The 26,149-nt window shown below is 36.7% G+C and overlaps 1 protein-coding gene across 2 annotated transcripts in view; it reads right to left on the reverse strand.

Moving 5' to 3' along the window:
* Window positions 1–4,249: 4,249 nt before the first annotated feature.
* The window catches only part of LOC103540295 (steroid transmembrane transporter SLC22A24), a 53,519-nt gene continuing 31,619 nt past the window's right edge, over window positions 4,250–26,149 (reverse strand). The window contains exons 7-10 of one of the 2 annotated variants that reach the window (XM_070565358.1): window positions 9,310–9,524; window positions 7,787–7,895; window positions 7,117–7,320; window positions 4,250–6,179 (exon numbers count right to left, since the gene is read on the reverse strand). In XM_070565358.1, the coding sequence (XP_070421459.1) occupies window positions 6,119–6,179; window positions 7,117–7,320; window positions 7,787–7,895; window positions 9,310–9,524 (589 nt within the window). In that variant the 3' untranslated portion in view covers window positions 4,250–6,118. The remainder of the gene's footprint in view (window positions 6,180–7,116; window positions 7,321–7,786; window positions 7,896–9,309; window positions 9,525–26,149) is intronic. The other variant, XM_070565359.1, reaches the window with a different exon arrangement.

Here is a 26,149-nt window from a genome sequence, read left to right on the forward strand (position 1 = left end):
TCCAACAGAATGAGAGTCTATTATCGTATTTAAAGTAATGAGGAAATCATCTAAAAGATTGGAGGTTTCCCTAGCATTCCAGCTTCAGGACCTCTTCAAATGCCATTGATTTTGAGCAAGTGACCCCAGCTTGAGACAGAATGACTTTATGGAGATAAAAAGAAAATAGCTCCTCCCCACTAAGTCACATTATGTCACTGTTGACCCTAACAGCAATTACTCCTCATTGTTCCCTTCCCTAACATTTTAGCAAAGTAGTGTTAGCAGTTTCTCTAGGTTTTTCTTGGGTCAGGCAGACACATTTTTCAATAAAGTCACAGAGGCAATTATTTAAAATGTTACTTCCAACTATTGACAAATACACCTCTTAAACACTTCCTCTGGAAATGTCTCTGACCTCAGTGGGGCACCAGAGGACAAGAGTGGACTTGCAGTTAAATGTACCAACTATATAAACTAAAATACATTTGTTTAATGACCTGTAGTGATTTCTCCCTAAAATGGAATTTTGACTCAAGTTGGAACTGCAGTGTGATTTTCTTCTAGGAAGAATGAAGAACAAGTCCATTGCTTAGTTAGTATTGCGTTTGGTTAAGAGAGCTGGTTAAACAATCCTGAGTTAAATTAAATCAATGGAATTTTCAATGTAAAACAATTTTAGTAGCTGAAGATCTATTGCAATGGAGATCTAATCAGGGGTTCAGAAGGATTTTAAGTTTCTGGAAACTGGGGAATGGATTTGGGGAAAAGAGAGAAGGCATTGGAGAATAAATGCTTCTTCTGATAAAACAATGTATATCTTCTGTTATATTTTTCACTTATTTAACATTTTTGAGACCTCATCTGTGCTAGTGCTAGGAACCCAGTGATATACAGAACATGTTGTGTGTCCTTAATGTCTCCTAGTCCATTCAAAGAAAAGAGTTAATATCATAAGTGTCACATATGGAGGATGCCCAATGTGCTGTGGAAGAATTAATGAGTGTTTAATGCTACTGAGTAAATGGCATAAGGCAGGGAAGTCTTAATTGAGGGGTGAGGTTTCAGTCAGATATGGGGAACGAGTAGATCCTCATTCATTAAGAAGAGATGGTGGGAGTAAGAAGGGGAAGAAGATAATTTCAGGTAGAGTGAATAACAAGTACACAATTATGGCTGCAGGAATAGAAGAACATGGAGTGATTGTGGAATTACCACATATTTAACATAGCTAGAACCTAAAGGCGTGCATAACTGGAGAAGAGAGGATTTTCAATAAATAAATAAATAAATAAATAAATAAAGGAATTTGGACTTTCTCCTGCAAATCAGAGGTTCATGTTTTTAGCTTCATAATAATCACTTGTGGAACAAGTTATAATGATTCTGTTCAGTAAGTTATTCTGAGGAAGGAGGTTCAAGGCTCAGACTTGAGGAGTCAGTGCTGTAGACCACGGATTGGCAAACGTTTCCTGTAAGGTGTAGAACTGGACTTTTACATAGTAAAGAGCTTAGGATTTACAGGCCAAGAGGCAAAAGTAAAGATATTATATAGGTGCTTGTATAACAAAAGATAAAACAAATTTCTAAATTTTTAGATGGACAAAGTTCAAAATATAATAATAGTAATTGAGTACAAGTGTTTGTAATATAGGTCTACCAATGAGAAGAATGGAATTCTTCTTTTTTTTGACATAACATTTCACTTAATTAGGGTTCAAAGTTAGTCTTACCTATCATCAAAATCAATTGCAAATGTTATTTACTAACGATAATCTGTAATGAGATTTTTGTGTATTTCATCTTGAAACTGTCCTTTCACACAGGCAGGTACTGCCAAATACTGATGCTAATCCATGAGCATATGATTTTAATTGAGCATATGTATTTCTTGGAAGGCATTTATAGAATTCTATTCAAGTGTTCTCTTGGTATTAGATTAGGTGTAAGCTCCTCAATTGCACAGTTACATGGATATTTAAATACAGAAATTTCCTTAGCACTTGCAATAAGGTGTGACAAATGCTGCTGAGTTATAATTTGAGTTTGGAAAATACATCTGCTGCAAATTTGTGGGGAAATATGGTTCTTGCTTCTTGCTTTTACGTTTGACAGCACAGGGAGCATCTAAAGTAGTGACATTACTTGTGATTTTATCAATATTAGTTGTCATTAGAGTGACTTTACTTTTATTACAGTGTAAAAGTTACCTCTAAATGATGTTTCACCTTGTAATTTCAGGTTGAACTAATTAAGAAGCATTATCAAGTCTGCAGCACAGTCTAATTTCCAAAACCGTGTGGTGTTTAATAATAGAGGATGTTTTTCTCTTTATTCAGAAAAATTTCATTGTTGGCCCTGAGCTCAAAACATTGTAATAGGGCCAGCCCAGTGGTCCAGTGGTTAAGTTCATGTGCTCCGCTTTGAATGCCTGGGGTTCATGGGTTCAGATCCCGGGCGTAGACCTAGCACCTGTCGTCAAGTCATGTTTTGGTGGCATTCCACATAAAATACAGGAGGGCTGGCACAGATGTTGGCTCAGTGACAACTTTCCTCAAGTGAAAAGAAGAAGATTGGCAAGAGATGTTAGCTCAGGGCCAATCTTCTTCATACATACACAAAATTATAATAAAATTGTACCATACTAATCCATAGATCAGCCTCTGTAAAATTAGCACATGGTAGAGAAAGTCTAATTCAACAGTATGCAATAGAATCAAGTATTTTCTGCAAAGTTCATGCTGATGAACAATAAAATCACCAGTCATAAGCTTTAAACATCTTACATTTTCACCACCTTTCTAAATTTATCCAGTTAATCCTTTTTGTGCTCCACACATACTTTTACCAACAATCAGTGTAAGACATCTCAGCATATTGCACTTCATATTGTGTTGAACTAGTGTTTTATTAACTTGTTTAAAAATATTCTTGGGGCCGGCCAGTGGTGTAGTGGTTAAGTTCATGCACTCTGCTTTGGTGGCTTGGGGTTTGCAGGTTCGGATCATGGGTGTGGACCTACACACTGCTCATTAACCTATGCCATGGTGGCATCCCACATACAAAATAGAGGAAGATTGGCACAGATGTTAGCTCAGCGACAATCTTCATCAAGTGAAAAGAGGAAGATTGGCAACAGATGTTAGCTCAGGGTCAATCTTCTTCACCAAAAAAAGAAAGAAAAAAAAATTCTTGTCTTGGTTGTGGAGTGGGCAGAGGCTGGAAGAATTTTGAGGAGCATGATAGAAAAAGTCTAGATTGCCTTGAAAGAGTGTTAGTTGAAATAAGAATGTTAATGATACTTCTGGTAGGACTCATAAGGAAGTAAAGAGCATGGTAGGAAAAACCTATTTAATCCTAGAGAACATCTAAATTGTCATAAACCAACTGTTGGTAGAAATACAGACATTAAAGTTGCTACTGCTGAGGACTCACAAGGCAATGAGGAACGTATCATTGGAAACTGAAGGAAAGAAGATCCTTCAAGCACAGTGTCAAGAAAGCTTAGTGGAATTGTGTCCCACAGTATGTAGAAAGCAGTATTTCTAAGTGACAAACTTGGATATACAGACCGAGAGATTTACAAGCAGAGTGTTTAAGGTACTTGCTGGTTTCTTTTTGCTGCTCATGATTAAGTGTGAGAGGAGAGAGATAAATAGATGGAAGAATTATTAAACACAAAGGAGTCAGGTCTTGAAAACTGTGGGAATTCTCAGCCTATCCAGATCAAAAAAGATGCTAAAGTTAGGAAATTCACTGTCAGGAAAACTTTTGCTCATGCTTTCGGAGATTTACAAAGCTGGAGTTTGAGCATCCAGCTACAGAAAGGAGAGACCTAACAAAGAGACAGCTCCAGAGACCTGCACAGGGTCCACCACAAGGATTCATCAGAGGGACCACCTCGAGTATTCAGCTGAATAGTGATTGGCACATGCATGTGAGAAAAATACTCATGGCTGGGGAAAGACCCACCCAAATGGTCAGAGCTAAAAGTCCCTGGATTTCACATCAGGATAGGAATAGTGCCTATTCCTTCTAGGTAGGACAGAAAACTTTATCATTCAGGGATCCCTGAATAGAGTATCCACAAGAATTTTGGCTCAGTGATGGTGAGGGGTGTTTAACTATAGGCTAAATGCTTTTATGCTTTGCTTAGCAGTGCTAAAAACAAGACCCAGGAGAATCAAACTATTTCCTAGTGACTGAGGCATATCCCAGAATTGTTCAAGAATATCTGTAGGAATAAAAAAAAAATCAAGCCTCTAAGTGAGTAAAATCATAATATCAGGCATGAAATAAAAAATTACCAGGCAAGCAAATAAGCAAGAACATATGACCCTTAATGAGGAGAAAAATTACGGAGGAAGAAATAGATAACTTGAAGAGCCTTGTACATCAAAAAAATGAAATTTGCAGTTAAAAAACTCCCTCTACCCTTTAAAAAACCAAGACCAAACAAAACAACGAACAAACAAACCCTATGGGGCCAGATAGATTCACGGGTGAATTCTACAAAAAAATTTAAAAGAGAAATAACTTCAATTCTATACAAACTCTTTCAGAGGAAAAAGCCAGAATTATTCTGTGAGGCCAGAATTATTCCAATACAAAAATGAGATGAAACTATTGCAAGAAAAATAACTGGAGACCAATAACCCTCATGAATATAGGTGCAAAATATCTCAACATAATTTTAGAAAACCATATCTAACATTATATAAGAATAATACATCACGACCAAGCAGAGGTTATCCCAGAATCACAAAGATGCTTTAACATTTGAAAATGAATTCCTATAATTTTCCATATTAGGAAGCTAAAAAGGAAAAAAAAAGATTATCTCCATATATCTGGCAAATTATAGCATCTGTTCTTGATAAGAAATTTGCAGTATTGGAGGAATAAAAGGGAATTCTTCAAACTGTTAAAGGTAATCTATAGAAAATTTACAAATATCATAGTTAATACTGAAATATTGAAAGTTTTCCTGGAAACATCAGGAAAAAGGCAAGGATTTCTACTCTCACGACTTCTGTTCTATATTGTGCTGGCGTTTCTCACCAGGGCAATAAAACAAAGAAATAAAAGGGAATCCAGAATGAAAAGAAACCTTTCTTTATTGGCAGAAGACAGGCTCTAGCATAGTAGGTTGTACTAGCTCAACAAGCGTTTGCTGAATGAATAAAGATTGTATTGAAGCTTGTGATAAGAAAGCCACACTTCTTTAGCTTTATAGCGTGCTTTCCTTTATACTTCCTCGAGCTCTGAATGAGTGTCCATTTCACTGCACTTCACCCACTGCGAGAATGAATAGCACATTGAAAAGTCTTCACAGCTTTGGCAAATGAAAGTTGGAATTTCATTTTAGTGTGTTTTTCTTTGATCACTATTAAATTTGAGCATCTTTTCATATAATTACTATTCATGTGGCTTTTCCTTTCGAAAATTATGTGTTCTTGCTCTTTGCTCATTTTTGCATTGAAGTATAGTCTTATTTATAATGATATTTATTAAATAATGTCCACGTGTATACTATACATATACATTTTGAAATCATTTACCATGTCAATTGACCTTTAATACTTGAGTATTTAAAATATTTTTAAATGATTCATGTTAATTGTTTAAAATATGAAGCTAGAAAAAATGCAAAGGAAAAGCAATAAAATTTTGTGAATTTATTTCTAAAAAGCTAAGTAATGCTATTTATTACATAAGTTTTCAATTCATAAGTGATTTGGTTACCAGAATGTCATATAGCAAGTATTTATTCATACTTGGATGTGTCTATGGAATTATTCTGATTTGTGGTGGCATCTGCTGTTACTGTTTGATGGTTGTGGTTTTGCATAAACTCCTCCATATGCTTCTTTACATACCAGCCAGTTCCACTGTCACTCCATGATGCTATTATTAATTTCTAGATGAATCTCAAACTAATTTTGCAGCTTATTCCCAAAACCAAGCGATTGTTCACAGAATTACTTGAACTCATAAATTATTTTAGGAAATTGTTATTTAGTGCTGTTAATTCTAATAGTCTATTATATTTTTGGCTAGTTTTTCAAGCATAAAGGAGCAATCTTGATTTTTTTCCCCCCTTATTTTGCTTTGATTTTGCTTAGCTCTTGGAAACTCCTTAAAATTGGGTTACTTTCATGGAAATATCTTCCTGCTTTGTTTTTCTTGAATCTCTTCTGCTGTGAAAAAGAAATACAAAAAAATAAGAAAATCAGAAACAAACAAAGAAGGTATAGAATAAGTGAGTATAGACTGCATGTCTGAGGACAAGCTGATCCTCTCCCCACCAGCTTTGTTACCCCAAACCCCCAAGATATTGACGCCATTACGCTGGAAAAGGCCCTGAGACCTGGGCACCCTGGGAAGGCATTTTGGATCCTGTTACTCTCAACATTGTCCCTTTACACCTTTGACCGATGACATCTTAGGAAAATCAAAGGGAGAACTGAAATTTTTAAAGGTACTTTCTTATTTTTCCTCATTTCAAACTCTGTTTTCCCATTTGCTTTGTTTTTCTCTCTCCTCAAAACTTCCATTACCTGTGACAGAAAATTTAACTTAATCTCACAGGTATCACAGGAAGATCCACTTCCTTTAGATACACTGTCTTCTTTGCAAGAAGGATCTTGTTCTATGCTCCAATCCCTAAATTCTTCCTTGACCCAAGCAATAATCAGGTTGTATCTGTGAGGCAATCCTATTCCCTTCCCCAAAATTTATCAGGCACTCAGTGGGCTGATGGGTGATGAAACCAGGCTCATGAGAATGAGACATTTGAGTCTTAGCAGATTTATGAAAAAACATCAGGTGCCTGTCTCCCATGAGAGGCAGAGAGTATGTACCATTCACAATAGAACTAATTTTGATGTTTTCACCACTAAACCTACTGGTGCTAGGTGGTCTGTGGGACCTAGGGAGCCTCAAGAAGAGTCTGACACCATTGTGAGTAGGGGTGAAGCTGCTACAGAACCAAAGGACATGGACACAAGTGGAAATAGCCCAGATCTGAGCCTGCATGAAGGACAGAGGGCTCCAAATGGTCCTTTGCCTTCTTTATCACGGAGCTATAGCACACAACCCCTTCCCCATCTGGTGACAACTAGAGGGTTTACTCACTTATTTTCCACATCCTGGATGGTGTTAGGAAGAGGCTGATTCCTGGTTTCAGGAAGGAGGAGGACAACAAGACCAGCAAGGATGGAGGAGACTCCATAGATGATCCAGGGCAGGTCGGGGGAATACACTGTCAGGATCATCAGGAGAGGAGCCAGAGTTGCCCCAAGCCTACTGAACATTGCATTAAGTCCTATAGCTATTGACCTAGGGTGCAAATAACAACAGGAAGAAGAGTTTGAAAAAATCTATACATGTAAGTTCGTATTTATCATTTTCACTTCATTCTGGGGGACAGTCCAGCAGAGTTGTTAAACACGTGGGCTTTGATGGCAAGCCCCAAGTTCTACCTCTGTTGTTTTCTGATTGACAGTATCACGTTGGTAACTGCTTTAAACCTCAGTTTCATTGTTACTAAAATATGGGTACCCGTAGTACCAATCCTGTGGAGTGGTTCTTAAGATTAAATGAAGCGATGCATTAAAGGACTCGGCACAATACCGGACATAAAGTCATCTTTCATAATCGTTGGCTCTCAGTTGCTGCCTTGATTCCTGTCACCATTCACTCTTCTGACACCTAAGAAGTCTCAGTTTTACCCCCCCCAATACATGTCAATTATTTCAGAAAGTCCTGTTTTGAAATCAGATGGACGATCTGTTAGCCCATGTACCTGAGCACGGTGGGAACAAGTTCATTGTGGTGGACGGTATGAGTTGTAAAAATGGCAGTAGTAGCACCAATTCCCAAAGTTGCTAGAGCCACACGCAGGGTCTGCATTTCTGGAGAGGAAGACCAGGGAGAGTCAGGAAATCTTGGCTGAAGAATCTGTCAACCCCCAAATAACCATAAAAAGATCCTACTGGAAGGTTTTACATACATATTCTAGTTGGGAGTGCCTCAGGTTGTGTTATGTGGCATGCCACCTCAGCATGGCCTGATGAGCGGTGCCATGTCTGCGCCCAGGATCCGAACCAGTGAAACCTTGGGCCGCTGAAGTGGAGCGTGCAAATTTAACCGCTTGGCCATGGGGCCAGCCTCAATTCTGTCTAATGTTTTGTGTGCACTTTCTGCAGGACATAGGACTAGATGTGGATAATAACTAGGAGTTTATGACCTATGCCTTGAGTAGTTTAGAATTAAAGGGGTAGGAACAATTTTTGACCAGGGACAGGTGTTCCACCATACAGTAATAAAAGGACTGGACTTATTTGGTAGCAGACAGTGGGAAGAGAAACAAGCTCTAGAACAATTCAGGATTAAAAAAACAGTATTAAAACTTCTATTTGGAAGTAAATCATGTAATAGTGGGAACCACTGATACTGAAAATTCAAAAAGGTGCTTTTTATTCAATAAAACATCATAAATAGGACTTTATAACAATGGAGAGGGCTGCCTATAAGGCAGCAGGCTGTCATCAGGAGGACGACTGGGACCCTGAAAATTACCTTCTTGCTCTGGGAGGTAGGTGAAGCATGGTGACTACTCAAGTTCTCATAATCATTGCCTATGGTCATTCTGTTAATTTACTAAATAGATTTTAAGAGAGGCTGGATTAGCTTCTTAATCTATTACTTGTTTAGGGGTAGGCTAAGAGATATATTAAGATTAGCCTCTTTCCTTGTTTCTACTGTATGCTTCTCTGCCTGAAGACAAGTGTTTTTTATTCACTGAAGTCAAGAAGTCTCTCATAATAAAGTGTCGCATTTATGGTGAATTAATACCAGCCTCAAAAGTCAATACATGGGGATGAGGAAGTAGGCATATCACAGAGGCCTTAAAAATCAGTAAGAGCCCTAGACAGAGGAAGTAAAGCCCCCACTGTGGGATATAATTGCAAGGCCCAGCCCTTCCATGGTTGTTATTAAAAGTGTGATTGGCCAAAGGGCAAGTGGTTAGTTGTTTTTCTAAGGAAACCTGAGGAATAATTGGAACTGATGTCCAGATTCATCCTAGATGTGATGAAGACAAACATGGGTCTGAACTACTCCCTGCTGACATTTGTTCTGTAAGAGCCTAAGTCTTGCTAACAACTTTTTGTCAGACTCAGTTCTGAACCCTCACACAGACTTCAAGAAATCCTTTGATTTTCAGTGGAAAATGCCATTATTTTGGCATTAGGCAGGTAAGACAAATGTAATCCCTGAGGAATGGGGGGCAACCACTTACTTTCTCCAAACTCCTGTCTCTCTCACCTTGGGACAAAAAGATGTTGACCAGAATGGGAATTCCTACCAGGAAGGAGGACACCATCTGGCTTATTCGACGACCCACATGATTCATTGTCAAAAGAACAGCACATCTGACTATGAAGGTGACAGCTCCAAAGATAATCTGGAACAGGAAAATGTTGCTCCCAAAGTGCTGCAGATTGAGCATCAGGCCGAGAAAGGGTATAGTGGCTGCAAATCTGCAGTGAATAAATGGAGTAAAAACATATTTCATAAGATATAGAACTTAAGACACGCTCCTTCAGATTTCTAAGAAAAGTCCTACAATTGATGACAATATTGGCCCAGGTGGCCTGTGGTCAGTGTTACAGAAAAAGGTCCATCTTGTTCATAGAACATTTATTTTTAAGGCAATGATCTTAAATTAACATAAAATTATTGTGGAACATGATGTTAAAATGGGCTCTTTATTGTTATAGTTTTTACTGGGATCTCAAGAAAAGAGATAGCAAATACACGCATATTCTAGTGAATGTTATAAAACCCTCCATGCAAGGAAGAAATATTAAATTTGACCTCATCACTCAACTGGAGGGTATGAAGGGTTGAACATAGATAGGGTAGATGTTGGAAATCAGGGAATAGTTTCTGTGCAGAGGTTCAGCATTGTGCCAGTTTCTCTTCTTTGCTCCCCAGTGTGGACACCTTCTTCTTGACTTCATCTGAGTGAGACTTCAAGGATACTATAGGGAAGAGCTTGACATGTGCTTCCTGAATTCAAGAGTAGAGTGGCCTGACTTTTCTGAGTAATCGAAGATCTAGAAGCAACTGACTATTAGCCTGAAGCATCAGAAGAGAGATAAAGAGACCGGCATCTAAGAATACCTCCAGTAACATAGGCAAGGATGCATTTGCTCATAGATTAGTTAGGCTCTGGAAGAGAGAGTGAGTCTGGGTCATTTTAATTTCTGTGTGAGAAGAGGGAAGGGAAAAGGGTTTGGGATGGGCAAAGTTACCAAGAATAGAGCAATACATGACCAAATTTGCAGGGCCTGGAGAGAAAATGTACCCAGGAGCCAGGGAAAAATGCATTTCTTACATCACAGGAAATGGAGTGCCATGACAAATGGTTCCAGTGGCAGCCTCTAGGGAACCTACATACAAGTGCTCCAAGGAAAGGAGTCTGCTTTGATCGTCTACTGTGTCCAGCTTCCAACATTTACCAATGCTCAGACTTTTCCTTCCCATTAACTCAGCTCCTTCCCCAACTCTGAGTATGTGGAATTCAGAAAAGTGGCCCGTAAATTAGAGCATTGAAGATGAAGCACAACATGACTAAATGGAGAAAGAGTCAACAATAGCTTTGCCTGTTGCCATCTCAACCCCTAAGCCTTCTGAGGCAGGTCTGAACTAGGCAGATAGAGAAGGTATAACTCTGAATGAAGATCTGAGGTCTAATTCCTGTACTTGGCTGAAATACACTAATTACTAAAATGAGGCTATTCTTGTGAGTGAAAGGATGGGAGGTTTTTCTTTAATGAGAAGAGTATACATTATGTGGCCTGTCGGAGGTTTCATCTAGGGATGGGGAAAGAGCCTCAGAGCAGGTTTAAAAAGAAAGGTGAGGAGGTATGAGGCGAAGATTACGATTTTTTGTATGGCCCTCTGCATTCTGATTATTCAACAAGAATTATTGTGATAAGAATCATAGACAAAATTTTTTTAAAAGCATGTTTTAGAAAAATACATAGACTATGATACAATTTATGTATACATTTTATAAATATGAAAGGATACTATGTATCACTTAGGGATAAATACCAATGTAGAAAGGTATAATGAAAGGCTTGGTAGTGATAAAAAATGGTATGCCAGTACCATTTGAAAAAAGTGATGGATATGTGCCTAAGGAAGATTACAGACCTCAATTGTCTTAGATTGGATTTCTTAATCTTGGAAGTGGATATAGATATGTTTATTGTTTTTATTACTATTATTATTAGTTATAACTTTATTATTTTTGTAACATTAAATAATCCATATTATATTTCAAAATTTTTAAATTTAAGTAGGCTAAATAATGGGTATTTGTTTCCCCCAGCTTTATTGAGGTATAACCGACAAAAATTGTATATATGTAAGATGTTTTGAAAAACATATACATTGTGAAATGATGATCACAATCAAGCTAATTAACATATCCATCACTCCACATAGTTATCATATTTTTGTATGTGGTAAGGACACTTAAGATCTGTATCCTTCACAAATTACAAGTATACAATATAGTATTATTAACTACAGTTGCCATGCTGTACATTAGATCTCTACAACTTAATTCATCTTGCAAACTGAAACTTTTAACATTTGACCTACATTTCCCCATTTCCCACTTCCTGCAGCTCCTGGCAACCACCATTCTACTCTCTGCTTTTATGAGTTCTACTCTTTTAGATTCCACATATAAGTGAGATCAAGTAGTATTTGTCTTTCTGTGTCTGGCATATTACACTTAGCATAATATCCTTTAGGTTCCCCCATGTTGTTGCAAATGGCAGGATTTCTTTCCTTCTAAAGGTTGAATAATATCTCATTGTGTATATATATCAATTTTCTTTATCCATTCATCTGTCAGTGGACACTTAGATTGTTTCCATGTCTTCGCTATTTTGAATAATGCTGCAATCAACAGGGGAGTGCAGCTATCTCTTCAAGATACTAGTTTCAATTCCTTTGGATATGTAACCAGAAATGGGATTGCTGGATCATAAGGTAGTTGCATTTTTTTAAAGATTGGCACCTGAGATAACATCTGCTGCCAATCTTTTTATTTTTCTTCTTCTTCTCCCCAAAGACCCCCAGTACATAGTTGTATATTCTAGTTGTGAGTGCTTCTGGTTGTGCTATGTGGGACACTGCCTCAGCTGGCCTGATGACCAGTGCCATGTCCACACCCAGGATCTGCACCAGCGAAACCCTGGGTTGCTGAAGCTGTGTGTGTGAACTTAACTACTTCGCCTCAGGGCCGGCCCCAAGTAGTTTCATTTTTTGATGAAACTCCATACTGTTTTCCAGGATGGCTGTACCAATTTACATTTCTACCAACAGTGTACAAATCCTCTCCAACACTTATTGTTTTTTTGTCTCTTTGATCATACCCATTCAAACAGGTGTGAAGTGATATCTCATTGTGGTTTTGATTTGCATTTCCCTGATGATTAGTGATGTTGAGCACCTAGCTCTGGCTAGGATTTCCAGTATTGTGTGGAATAGAAGTGGCGAGAGTGGACATCTTTACCTTGCTCCTGATCTTTAGAGAAAATCTTGCAGCTTTCACCACTGAGTATGATGTCAGCTGTGGGCTTATCGTATATGGCCTTTATTGTGTTGAGGTAAGTTACCTCTATACCTAATTTGTTGCGAGTTCTCATCACAAAGGGTACTGAGTTTTGTCAAATGCATTTCCTGCATCTACTGAGGTGGTCATATGATTTTAATTATTAATTCTGTTAATGTGGTGTTTCACATTATGTGATTTACGTATGTTGTACCATCCTTGAACTCTAAGTTTAAATCCCATTTGATTGTAATATATGATTCTTTTAATGTGATGTTGAATCTGGTATGGTCATATTTTATTGAGAATTTTTGCATATGTTCATCAGGGATATTGACTTGTAGTTTTCTTTTCTTGTAGTGTCTTTGTCTGGCTTTGGAACTAGGGTAATTCTGGTATAATGAAACTAGTTTGGAAGTGTTCGCTACCTTTCAGTCTTTTGGAATAGTTTGAGAAATCGTGTTAATTTGTCTTTAATTGTTTCATAGAATTCACCAGTGAAACCATCTGATCCTGGGAAATTTTTGATGGCATATTTTAAATTACTGATTCAATCATTTTACCAATGGGTCAGCTCAAATTTTCTATTTCTTCATGATTCAGTCTTGGTAGGTTGTAAGTTTCTAGAAATTTATCTTTTTCTTCTAGGTTATCCAATTTCTTGGTGTATAATTGTTCATAATAGTCCCTTATGACTCTATATTTCTGTGGTGTCAGTTATAATGCCCCCTCTTTCATTTCTGATTTTGAGTCTTCTTTTTTCTTGTAGCTAAAGTTTTGTTAATCTTTTCAAAAACCAGCTCTTAGTTCCATTGATCTTTTTTAATTAAGATTATGACAGTTTACAACCTTGTGAAATTTCAGTTGTACTTTATTGTTAGTCATGTTGTGGGTACACCACTTCACCCTTTGTGCCCTCCCCCCACCCCCCCTTTCCCCTGGTAACCACCGATCAGCTCTCCTTGTCTATATGTTAACTTCCACCTATGAGTGGAGTCATACAGAGCTCGTCTTTCTCTGTCTGGCTTATTTCGCTTAACAAAATACCCTCAAGGTCCATCCATGTTGTTGCGAATGGGACGATTTTGTCCTTTTTTATGGCTGAGTAGTATTCCATTGTGTATATATACCATATTTTCTTTATCCAATCATCAGTTGCTGGGCAAAGTTGCAGGGTATAAAATCAACATACACAAATCAGTAGCATTTCTATACACTAACAATGATCTAACAGAAAAAGAACTCAAGAACTCAAGCCCATTCACAATCGCAACGAAAAGAATAAAATACCTTGGGATAAATTTAACCAAGAAAGTGAAAGATTTATACAATTAAAACTACAAGACTTTCTTGAAAGAAATTGATGACAACATAAAGAGATGGAAAGACATTCCATGCACATGGATTGGAAGAATAAACATAGTTAAAATGTCCATACTACCTAAAGCAATCTACAGATTCAACGCTATCCCAATCAGAATCCCAATGACGTTCTTTACAGAAATTGAACAAAGAATCCTAAAATTCATATGGGGCAACAAAAGACCCCAAATTGCTAAAGCAATCCTGAGTAAGAAGAACAAAGCTGGAGGCATCACAATCCCTGATTTCAAAACATACTACAAAGCTACAGTAATCAAAACAGCATGGTACTGATACAAAAACAGGTGCACAGATCAATGGAATGGAATTGAAAGCCCAGAAATAAAACCACACATCTGTGGACAGCTAATCTTCGACAAAGGAGCTGTGGGCCTACAATGGAGAAAAGAAAGTCTTTTCAACAAATGGTGCTGGGAAAACTGGACAGCCACATGTAAAAGAATGAAAATTGACCATTCTTTTTCACCATTCACAAAAATAAACTCAAAATGGATCAAAGACCTAAAGATTAGTCCTGAAACAATAAGTCTTCTAGAAGAGAATATATGCAGTACACTCTTTGACATCAGTTTCCATCAGTTTCAAAAGAATCTTTTCAGACACCATAACTCCTCAGATGAGGGAAACAATAGAAAGAATAAACAAATGGGACTTCATCAGACTGAAGAGCTTCTTCAAGGCAGGGGAAAACAGGATTGAAACAAAAAAACAGCCCACTAATTGGGAAAAAATATTTACAAGCTACTTATCCATTGATCTTTTTTAAAAATTGTTTTTCTGGTTTCTATTTCATTTATTTCTGCTCTGCTCTTTGTTATAGCCTATCTTCTGTTAACTTTGGGCTTAGTTTGTCCATCTTTTTCTACTTCCTTGAGATGTAAATTTAGGTGGTTTATTTGAGAACCTTCTTTTTTCTTAACATAGGAATTTATTGCTATAAACGTCCCTCTTAAAGCTACCTTTGCTGCATCCCATAACTTTTGGTGTGTTGTGTTTCCACTTTCATTTGTTGCAAGATACTTTTTGATTTCTTCTTTGGCACGTTATTTCAGGATTGTGTTGTTTAATTTCCACATATTTGTGAATTTTCCTATGTTTTTCTTGTATTGATCTCTAGTTTCATATCATTATGGTTGGAAAAGATAATTGATATGATTTCAATTTTTTATAATTTTTTGAGATATCTTTTGTGGCCTAATGTGATCTATTCCTGGAGAATATTCAGTGTGTGCTTGAGAACAATGTGTATTCCGCTGTAGTTTGATGAAATGTTTTGTACATATTTTATGGGTCCATTTGATACATAGTGATATTCAATTCCACTATTTTCTTATTGATTTTCTGTCTGGATGATCTATCCATTGTTGAAAGACTTCTACTCTTATTGTGATGCTGCCTAATTCTTTCCTTAAATTCTGTTACTATTTGCTTCATATGTTTAGGTATTTCAATGTTGGTTGCATATATATTTACAATTGTTATCCTCTTGATGAATAGACCCCTTTATCATTATGGAATTATCTTTTTTGTCTCTTTAGATGTTTTATGACTTCAAGTCTATTTGTCTAATGTAAATATAGCCACCTGTGCTCTTCTTTGTTTACCATTTGCATGTAGCACCTTTTTCCACCTTTTTGCTTGCAGCCTGTTTGTGTTCTTTCAGTTGAAATGAGTCTCCCATAGGCAGCACATAGTTGAATCTTATTTTTTCCCATTCTGCCATTCTATGGTTAATGTTAGGATCATATGCCTTCTCTTGCCCCTACAAAGCCAGGCCAGATACTGACAGTTTATTTTGCCTGAAGTGTTTATTTTCCCTGAAGTGTTTAAAGTTATCTGCTCTCTCTCAATTCATCTGAGTCACACTTGCCATCTGTATGTGCTGATGCATGACTGGCAGAGGCTCATGTGTGCTGTCTGTGGTGGTGCACATGAGGTGTTGGCTACAAGGGGGAGTTGTAGGTGCACAGTGCTAGGGTAGCATGTGGGTTAGTTGGAGGGCTTTGCAGGTGATGATGCAGAAACTCCTGTTCTGCTATCTTAGTGACGTCACTCAGTAATGAGTATTCTTGATTTCATAATCTGCTTTGCCAGCCAGTTTTCACCTGAGGCAATAAATCAGTTTATATCATTCAATTTTTTTTTAAGATTTATTTTTCCATTTTTTCTCCCCAAAGCTCCCCAGTACATAGTTGTGTATTCTTAGTTGTGGGTCCTTCTAGTTGTGGCATGTGGAATGCTGCCTCAGCATGGCTCGATGAATGGTGCCATGTCTGTGCCCAGGATTCGAATCAGTGAAACCTGGGGCCACCGCAGTGGAGCGCTCGAACTTAACCACTCAGCCATGGGGCCAGCCTCTCACTGAAATTTTTGAATTAAAAGGAAGATAATTTATGGAGAGGTAAGGAAACAGCAAACAAAAACCAATGCCCATCTTTCTCTTTTAAGTTTCTTGAGTGCAGAGAGTAGATCTTGATGCCTCTTGTATCCTTTAAACATAGCACAGTGACTTTGCATGCTTTATTTTTTACTAAGAATCTGATGATGATGATGATGGCAAAGATGATGATAGTGATGATGATAAGCAACGTGTTATCATAATGGTGCCATGACTAATGATTATTCTCCCTGCACACACGGACAAAACTCATCTAGTTTCTGCTGTTGACTATAGTATTTCCACTAGCAGGTACTCCAGCCTTTAGTTCCAGAAGGCAGCCTGGTTGACAGTCTCCTAATCTACGATGAGAAACTTTATCAAGGACCAGATGACTATAGCTGCGTTATCCACTCTTTTTTTCTCCCCAGCTGAAGTGGTGGAATCTCTACTGGTCTGCAGAAAGGAAAGGACAGTTTTTCAGAGTAATAACTTCCAGTACAGGTAATAGTTCCAATGAATAAAAGTATGTTAGAGACAAATGAAAATGTTGAGTTATAAGAATTTACTTTTTATTATCTGATGACAAATTATCTCAGTTTTTAAATTTGTGGTGGGAAATTAAAAATCCTCAGTTCAACATGAAGACATATTAAGTCCACATTCATCAATTAATATAGTTGCAAAATTTGTGAAGCAATTGTTTACAAAATTAATGTGAAAGATTAATCTACAATCATAGTTGAAAATTTAAAAACATCTCTCTAAGTTACTGATAAAAGATGGAAACAAAAGTTCAACAAGGATGTAGAAGTCTTGTATAACGTCATTATCCAACTTGATCTAATTTCAGTATATAGAACACTACAACCAGCAACAGTAGAAAACTTATTTTTAAAAATATCATATTAAATATTTACCAAAATCAACTATATTGTGGGTCACTAATCAATTCTCAATAAATGCCAAATGAATAAAATCATATGGGGAACTTAAGCTAGAACCAAACAGAGAGGAATGAAAGTAGAAATCAATAACAAAAATATCTAGAGTGTCCACAGGTAGTTGGAAAGTAAGTAGACCATTTATAAATAATGATGGGTCAAAAAGGTACCAAACTGCAAATCAGAAATTATTTTGAATTGATTTAGAATGAAAGATACAGCATCTCAAAACATATGAGTAATGCTAACAGGTAACTTTATGGTTTTGCATGCATTTATTAGAAAAGATGGGAGCTTGGAAAGAAATGAACTAAGCTTCCTTACCTGGAGGATAAACACAACACAACACACACACACACGCAAACAAACCCAAGTAAGTAGAAGCAAAGAAATAATAAAAATAAGAGCAGAAATCAATGAAATAGAAAGCATACAATGGTGCACATTAAGTTATTCTTTGAAAAAATTATTAAACTTCAGAAACTCCTAGCAAGGTGGATCAAAAAAAGTTCAAACACTTGTTATCAATATCAGGAATAAAAAAGGATAATATTCCATAGTTCACAGTTTTCTAAAAGATACAAAGAGAAAATTGTGAATAATTTTATGCAAAAAATTTGACAACAAAGGTAAAATGGGCAATTTTCTTGAAAAAATAAGTTGACAAAATTAACACACGTAGAAGTAGAAGTTCTCAGTAGTCCTATCTCATTAGAGAAGTTGAATCTATAATTAACAATTTTCAAGAAAAACACTTAGGCCCAAATAGATTCACTCTTGAATTATTACAAACATTTAAGGCAGAAATAGTAACAATTCAACAGAATAGAGAGTTGAGAAACTGTATATATACAGTCACCTGATTTACAACAAAAGTGTCGCTGAAATTCAATGTGGAAAGGACAGCTTTTCAATAAGTTGTGACCAAAAAATTGACAATGGGTCTGGAAAAAATGAACCTTGACCCTTTTCACATCTCAAATCCTACACAAAAATTAATTTGAGATGGATCATAGGCATAAACAGGAAAGGTGATAAAAGTTTTGAGAAGAAAACAGGAGAATATCTATATAAACTTAGGGTAGCAAAAATTTCTTAAACAAGATACCAGCACCACTGACCATAAAAGAAAAGGTTAATAAGTAGAAATTCATGGAAAATAAAAAATCTAGTCCATCAAAGCACACCATTAGGGAATGGAAAGGTAATCCATAGACTGGGAAGAAATTTAGAATTTATATCTAAAAAAAGAAATAATTGAGAAAAAATTGACAATTTAATAAAAATGGACAAAATTCAGGCGAGAAATGATGTTCTACATCATTAGTAATCATGAAAATGCAAGTTTAAATCATGATATGATGCCATATACTGCCATTGGAAGAGCTACATTCAAATAATTCAGAATAATTAGGATTTGTGAGGATATGGAATAACCAAAACTCATACATTTCCTTGTTGGAGTGTGTATTTGTACAATCAGCACTTTGTATCCATGGGTTTGGCATCTGGGGATTCAACCAAACATGGATTGAAAGACCCATGATGGCTGCATTTGTATAAAACACGTATAGACTTTTTTCTTGTCACTTTTCCCTGAACAATACAACAGCTATTTATATAGCATTTACATTGCATTAACTATTATAAGCAATCTAGAGATAATTTAAAGTATACAGAGGATGTGCATAGGTTATATGCAAATGCTATGCATTTCATATAAGGCACTTGAGCATCAGAGAATTTTGGTATCCATGGTAGGGAAGTGGTGGGCCTAGAACCATTCCCCCAAGGATCCAGAGGGATGACTATACATGCACTTTAGAATATTGTTTGTGGCTGACTATAGCCAAATATACACATGCCTTACTCCCAGGAATTCATAATAGCCAACAAGTGGGAAAAAACCCAAATCCATAAACAGCAGAATGGATAAATAACTTACGGTATATTCATATGAGGGAAAAAGACCAACAATTAAAAGGAATAAATTACTGCAAAACAAAATGGGAAGAGTGATGTCAGCCTCATGGTGGAGAGAGCTTTTCCTTTTGTCTCTCCCCTCTAAGTTACAACTAAATGGACATTCATTAACAAATAGAGGATTCCCTACACAGCACAGTGGGAGGTCTGAGAGATCCATGCAGCCATAAAGCTGAAGGTGGGTAGACTGGATCCCCAGGAAGTGGTGGAACTGAGTGAGCAGACCCCTCCCCCTTCCTGGTGGCAGTGGTCCAGGTCGTGGGGCCTCACACAGTGGCCAGCATGACTGTAAGAGGAGACTGGGGCAGCCCAACCTGCATTCCAATGCCTTTGGAGTGGTGGCCTGGCCTGGGGGAGCACCCATCATGCTATGGCAGCCCCACCCTTGGGAACATTCGCCATGGAGTGATGGCAGCTCAGTCGCTATGAGAGATCCTAGCCATCAAACACAGTGGCTCAGTTGAGCCACCATGAGTGCAAGGCTGGCCCTTGTGTGAAAGAAAGTGCCTCTCCCCTCCTGACTAATGCAGCACCTCAGCTGGCTGCCTGCTAAGCACAGTGGTCCCATCTGCAGAGACCTACTGGCAGAGCACAAAGGCCCTGTCTGCATGTGTGTGCATGACTCACCAGCAGCTGAGGCCAGCCTGAACAAACACTGAGCAGCCCTATCAGCACAACTTCCAGCAGATGAGTTGGGCTCAGAAAGCACAGCTCCTGCCTGTCCCTCAGTGGTGGCAGGTGAATCTGCTACTTGATACTACCATAAAATGCACTGTCAAAGGGTCAACTCATCAGAAACCATAAGAACTACAGAAACACTTCAGAGCAGAAGAAAAACAACAAGTCTCCAGAAACCAATCCCGAAGTCATAGAAATTTACCATCTAAATGACAGAGAACTCAAAATAGTTGAAGAAACTCAGTGAGTTACAGAAAAACTCAAAGATAGTTCAATGAGCTCAGGAGTAAAATTAATGAGCAAAGGAATTCTTCACTAAAGAGATTGAAGCTCTAAAAAAAAAAAAACAGAAATTCTGGATATGTAGAACACAATTCTTAATAAAAGATAATCTAGAAACCGTAAGAAATAAAGCTGACACTATAGAGGACAGAATTAGTGATTTAGAGGACAGAAATATAGAAATGCTTCAGGAAGAGGAGGAGAGAGAACTAAGATTTAAAAAAATGAAGACACTCTTTGAGAAATATCTGACTCAATTAGGAAAAGCAACATAAGGATTGTAGGTATTCCAGAGGGAGAGGGGAGGGAGAATGGAGCAGAGACCTTCTTCAAAGAGATAATTGTGGAGAACTTCCCACTGGGGAAGAAACTAGACTCACAAGGTTATTAAATCAATAGAACTCTTAATTATATCAGTGCAAAAAGACCTTCTCCAAGGAATATAAAATTAAAACTGACAAAAGTCAATGAAAAAGAAAAAATATTACAGGCAGCAAGACAAAAGAAAATAGCCTACAAAGGAACACCTATCAGACTTTCAGTGGATTTCTCAGCAGAAACCTTACAGGCTGGGAGAGAATGGAAGGATATATTCAAAATATTGAAAGACAAAATCTTTCAGCCAAGAATACTCTATCCAGTAAAGTTATCCTTCAGATATGATGGAGAAATAAAATCTTCCCCAGATAAACAAAAGCTGAGGAGTTCATCACCACTACGCCTGCCTTACAAGAAACATTGAAAAGAGCCCTCCCATCTGAAACTAAAGTGAAAAGGTTTAGAAAACCTTGAGCAATGAGATAAATACTCAGTTAGAATCAGAAAATTTCAGCTCTATATCAGAATAGGTTAGTAAACAATTAAAACATAAAAGATAAAGGGAAGGAAAGCATCAAAAATAACTATAAACACTTCAGTTTAATCACAAATTCACAACACAAAAGAGAATTTGTGACAAAATAACTTATAAGGGGAAGCAGAAAGGGATAAAACCTGCTTAGGCTAACGGAGATAAGAGGCTATCAGAAAATGCACTATCTCATCTATGAGATTTTTTTTTTAAGATTTTATTTTTTCCTTTTTCTCCCCAAAGCCCCCTGGTACATAGTTGTATAATCTTCACTGTGGGTCCTTCTAGTTGTGGCATGTGGGATGCTGCCTCAGGATGGTTTGATGAGCAGTGCCATGTCCACACCCAGGATTCAAACCAATGGAACACTGGGCCACCTGCAGTGGAGCACGAAAACTTAACCAGTCGGCCACGGGGCCAACCCCACATCTATGAGATTTTTTATACAAACTTAATGGTAATCACTAAGCAAATAATCAAAGTAGAGCCACAAATCATAAATAAAGGGAAAACTGAGAAAATCATAACAGAAAATCACCAAACAGGAATGGCAGTCAGAAATACAAGGGAAAAGAAATAATGGAAATATAGAACAACTGGAAAATGAGATAAAATAGCAATATTAAGCCCTCATATATCAATAATAACTCTAAATGTAAATGGATTTTCTCCAGTCATGAGACACAAAATGGTTGGATCGATTAAAAAACAAGACCCAACAATATGCTGCCTTCAGGAAACATGTCTCAGTTTGAATGACAAACATAGGCTCAGAATGAAGGAATGGAAGATGACATTCCAAGCAAATGGCAAGCAAAAGAATGCAGATGTTGCCATACTTGTATCAGACAAAGCAGACTTCAAGATAAAAAAGACAAAGAGAGACAAAGAGGGGCAGGATATAATGATAAAAGGGACACTCCATCAAGAGGACATAACACTTATGAATATATAGTGTTCTATAGTACATAGTATACCTAACACAGGAGCACCAAAGTATATAAAGCAACTATTAACAGATCTAAAGCAGAAATTGGCAGCAACACAATAATAGTAGGGGACCTCAACACCCTACTTGCATCAATGGATAGATCATTCAGACAGAAAGTCAACAAGGAAACTGTGGCCTTAAATTAAATACTAGACTAGATTGACACACACACACACACATATATATAACATTCCATCCAAAAACAGCAAAATACAGATTATTCTGAAGTTCACGTGGAAGATTCACAAGGATAGATCATATGTTGGGAAACAAGGCAAGCCTCAATGAATTTAAGAAGATTGAAATCATATCAAGCATCTTTTCCATCCATGTGTTGTAAAAATTACAATAAATTACAAGAAAAAGGCTGGGAGAGTCACAATATGTGGAGACTAAACAACATGATACTGAACAACCATTGGATCAATGAAGAAATCAAAGTAGAAATAAAAAAATACCTGGAGACAAATGAAAATGAAAACAAAACATACCAACTCTTATGGGATGCAGCAAAAATAGTACAAAGGGAAATTCATAGCAATGCAGGCTCGCCTCAACAAACAAGAAAAATCTGTCTGTTTTTGTGCCACAACCATGCTGTTTTGGTTACGATAGCTTTGTAGTATATTTTGAAATCAGGGAGTGTGATACCTCCAGCCTTCTTCGTTTTACTCAGGATTCGTTTGGATATTTGGGGTCTTTTGTTGTTCCATATAATTTTTGGATTCTTAGTTCTATTTCTGTAGAAAATGTTGTTGGAACTTTGATAGGGATTGCATTGAATCTGTAGATTGCTTTAGGAAGTATGGATGTTTTAACTATGTTAATAATTCCAATCCAAGAGCACACAATATCTTTCAATTTCTTCTGGAGTGTCGTCTTCAATTTCTTTCAACAATGTTTTATAGTTTTCAGTATAAGATCTTTCACCTCTTTGGTTAAGTTTATTCCTAGGTGTTTTATTCTCTTTGTTGCAATTGTAAATTGGATTGTATTATTAATTTCTCTTCCTGTTACTTCGTTGTTAGTGAATAGAAACGCAGCTGATTTTCGTATGTTGATTTTGTATCCTGTGACTTGACTGTATTCATTTATTATTTCTAAAATTTTTTTTAGTGGATTCTTTATAGTTTTCTATATATAAAATCATGTCATATGCAAATAGTGACAGTTTCACTTCTTCCTTTCCAATTTGGATCCTTTTTATTTCTTTTTCTTGCCTGATTGTTTTGGCTAGGATTTCCAATACTATGTTAAATTAGAGTGGTGAAAGTGGGCATCCTTATCTGGTTCCTGTTCTTAGAGGGATCTCTTTCAGTTTTTCTCCATTGAGAATGATATTAGCTGTGAGTTTGTCATATATAGCCTTTATTATGTTGAGGTACTTTCCTTCTATACCCATTTTATTTAGGGTTTTTATCATAATTGGATGCTGTCTCTTGTCAAATGCTTTCTCTGCATCTATTGAGATGATCATGTGATTTTTAGTCTTCATTTTGTTAATGTGGTGTATCACGTTGATAGATTTGTGGATTTGGAACCATCCCTCCATCCCTGGAATGAAACCCACTTGATCATGATGTATGATCTTTTTAATGTATTGTTGTATTCGATTTGCTAGTATTTTGTTGAGCATGTTTGCATCCACGTTCATCAGTGATATTGGCTTGTAATTTTCTTTTTCTGTATTGTCCTTGTCTGGTTTTGGTATCAGGGTAATGATGGCTTTGTAGAATAAGTTAGGAAGCTTCCATTTCTCTTCAATTTTTTGGAAGAATTTGAGAAGGATAGGTATTAAGCCTTCTTTGAATGTTTGGTAGAATTCACCAGGGAAGACATCTTGTCCTGGACTTTTATTTTTTGGGAGGTTTTTGGTTACTCTTTTGAGCTCCTTACTGGTGATTTGTCTAATCAAATTATCTCTTTCCTCTTGACTCAGTTTTGGAAGTTTGTAAGATTCTAAGAATTTATCCATTTCTTCTGGATTATCCAATTTGTTGGTGTATAGCTTTTTGTAGTATTCTCATAATCTTTTGTATTTCTGAGGGGTCTGTTGTAATTTCTCCGCTTTCATTTCTGATTTTATTTATTTGAGCCTTCTCTCTTTTTTTTCTTGGTGAGTCTAGCTAAAGGTTTGCCAATTTTGTTTATCTTTTCAAAGAACCTGTTCTTGGTTTCATTGACTTTTTCTGTTGTTATTTTAGTCTCTATTTAATTTATTTCTGCTCTGATTTTTACTATTTCCTTCCTTCTACTGATTTTGGACTTTTTTAATTCTTATTTTTTTAATTCCTTAAGGTGCACTGTTAGATTGTTTATTTGGGATTTTTCTTGTTTGTTTATGTAGGGCTGAATTGCTATAAACTTCTCTCTTACAACTGTTTTTGCTGTATCCCACAGATTTTGGTACGTCATATTTTCATTTTCATTTCTCTTTGGGTATTTTTTGATTTCTCCTTTGATTTCTTTATTGACCCAATCGTTGTTCAGTAGAATTTTCTTTAATCTCCACATATTTGTGGCTTTTCTGATCTTCCTACAGTTGATTTCTAGTTTCATACCTTTGTGGTCAGAAAAGATCCTTGGTATTGTTTCAGTCTTCTTAAATTTATTGACGCTTGTTTTGTGGCCTAATATGTCATCAATCCTGGAGAATGTTCCCTGTGCATTTGAAAAGAATGTGTATTTTGCCATTTTGAATGGAATGTTCTATGTATATCTACTAAGTCCATCTGGTCTAATGTGTCATTTAAGGCCAATAGTTCCTTATTGATCTTCTGTTTGGGTGATCTATCCATTGGTGTAAGTGGAGTGTTAAAGTCCCCTACTATGTTGTGTTAATGTCTATTTCTCCTTTTCTGTCTGTTAATCATTGCTTTATAGATTTAGGTGGCCCTATGTTGGGTGAATAGATATTTACAAGTGTTATATTCTCTTGTTGGATTATTCCCTTTATCATCATGTAGTGCTGTTCTTTGCCTCTTGTTGCTGTTTTTGTTTTAAAGTCTACTTTGTCTGATACATGTATTGCTATTCCAGCTTTCTTTGCCATTTTCACAGAGTATCTTTTTCCATTCCTTCACTTTCACTTTGTGAGTGTCTTTAGATCTGATGTGTATCTCTTGTATGGAGCATATATATGGGCCTTTTTTTTTAATCCAGTAGGCCACCCTGTGCCTTTTGATCGGAGCATTTAGTCCATTGACAATTAAAGTAGCCATTGATAAATATGTATTTATTGCCATTTTGTTACTTTTTTTCTGGGTGTTTTAGTAGTTCTTCTCTGTTCCTTTCTTCTTCTCTTGGTCTCTTCCCTTGTGGTTTGAAGGCTTTCTTTAGTATTATGCTTGGATTCCTTTCTCTTACTTATTTGTGTATTTATTATAGGTTTCTGGTTTGTGATTACCATGAGGTTCGTATATAATAATCTATGTATATAGCAATCTATATTGAGTTGACGGTGTCTTTAGTTTGACCTCTTTTTAAAAACTGTAGTCTTTTACTCCTCTCCTCCCACATTTTATGTTTTTGATATTATATCTAGCCTCTTATTTTGTGTGTATGTTTCCATTACTCTCTTATCATTGAAATAGGTAATTTTAGTACTTTTGTCTTTTGACCTTCATATTACCTTCATAGGTAGTTGATCCACTTATTCTTATTTGTGGTCTTACCTTTCCAACTTAAATTAGTCCCTTTAGCATTTCTTGTAAAACTGGTTTCTTGGTGATAAATTCCTTTAAGTTTTGCTTGTCTGGGAAACTCTTTATCTCTCTTCCCATTATGAATGATAACCTTGCCAGGTAAAGTATTCTTGGCTATAGGTTTTTTCCTTTCAGCGCTTTAAATATGTTGCACCACTCCCTTCTAGCCTGTGAGTTTTCTGTTAAGAAGTCAGCTGATAGCCTTATGGGGTTTCCTTTGTATGTCACTTGCTGCCTTTCTCTTGCTGCTTTTAGGATTCTCTCTTGATCTTTAATTTTGGACATTTTAATTATAATGTGTCTTGGTGTGGGCCTCTTTGGGTTTATCTTGTTTG

The sequence above is a fragment of the Equus przewalskii genome, chromosome 11, assembly GCF_037783145.1.
Source record: "Equus przewalskii isolate Varuska chromosome 11, EquPr2, whole genome shotgun sequence".
NCBI lineage: Eukaryota > Metazoa > Chordata > Mammalia > Perissodactyla > Equidae > Equus > Equus przewalskii.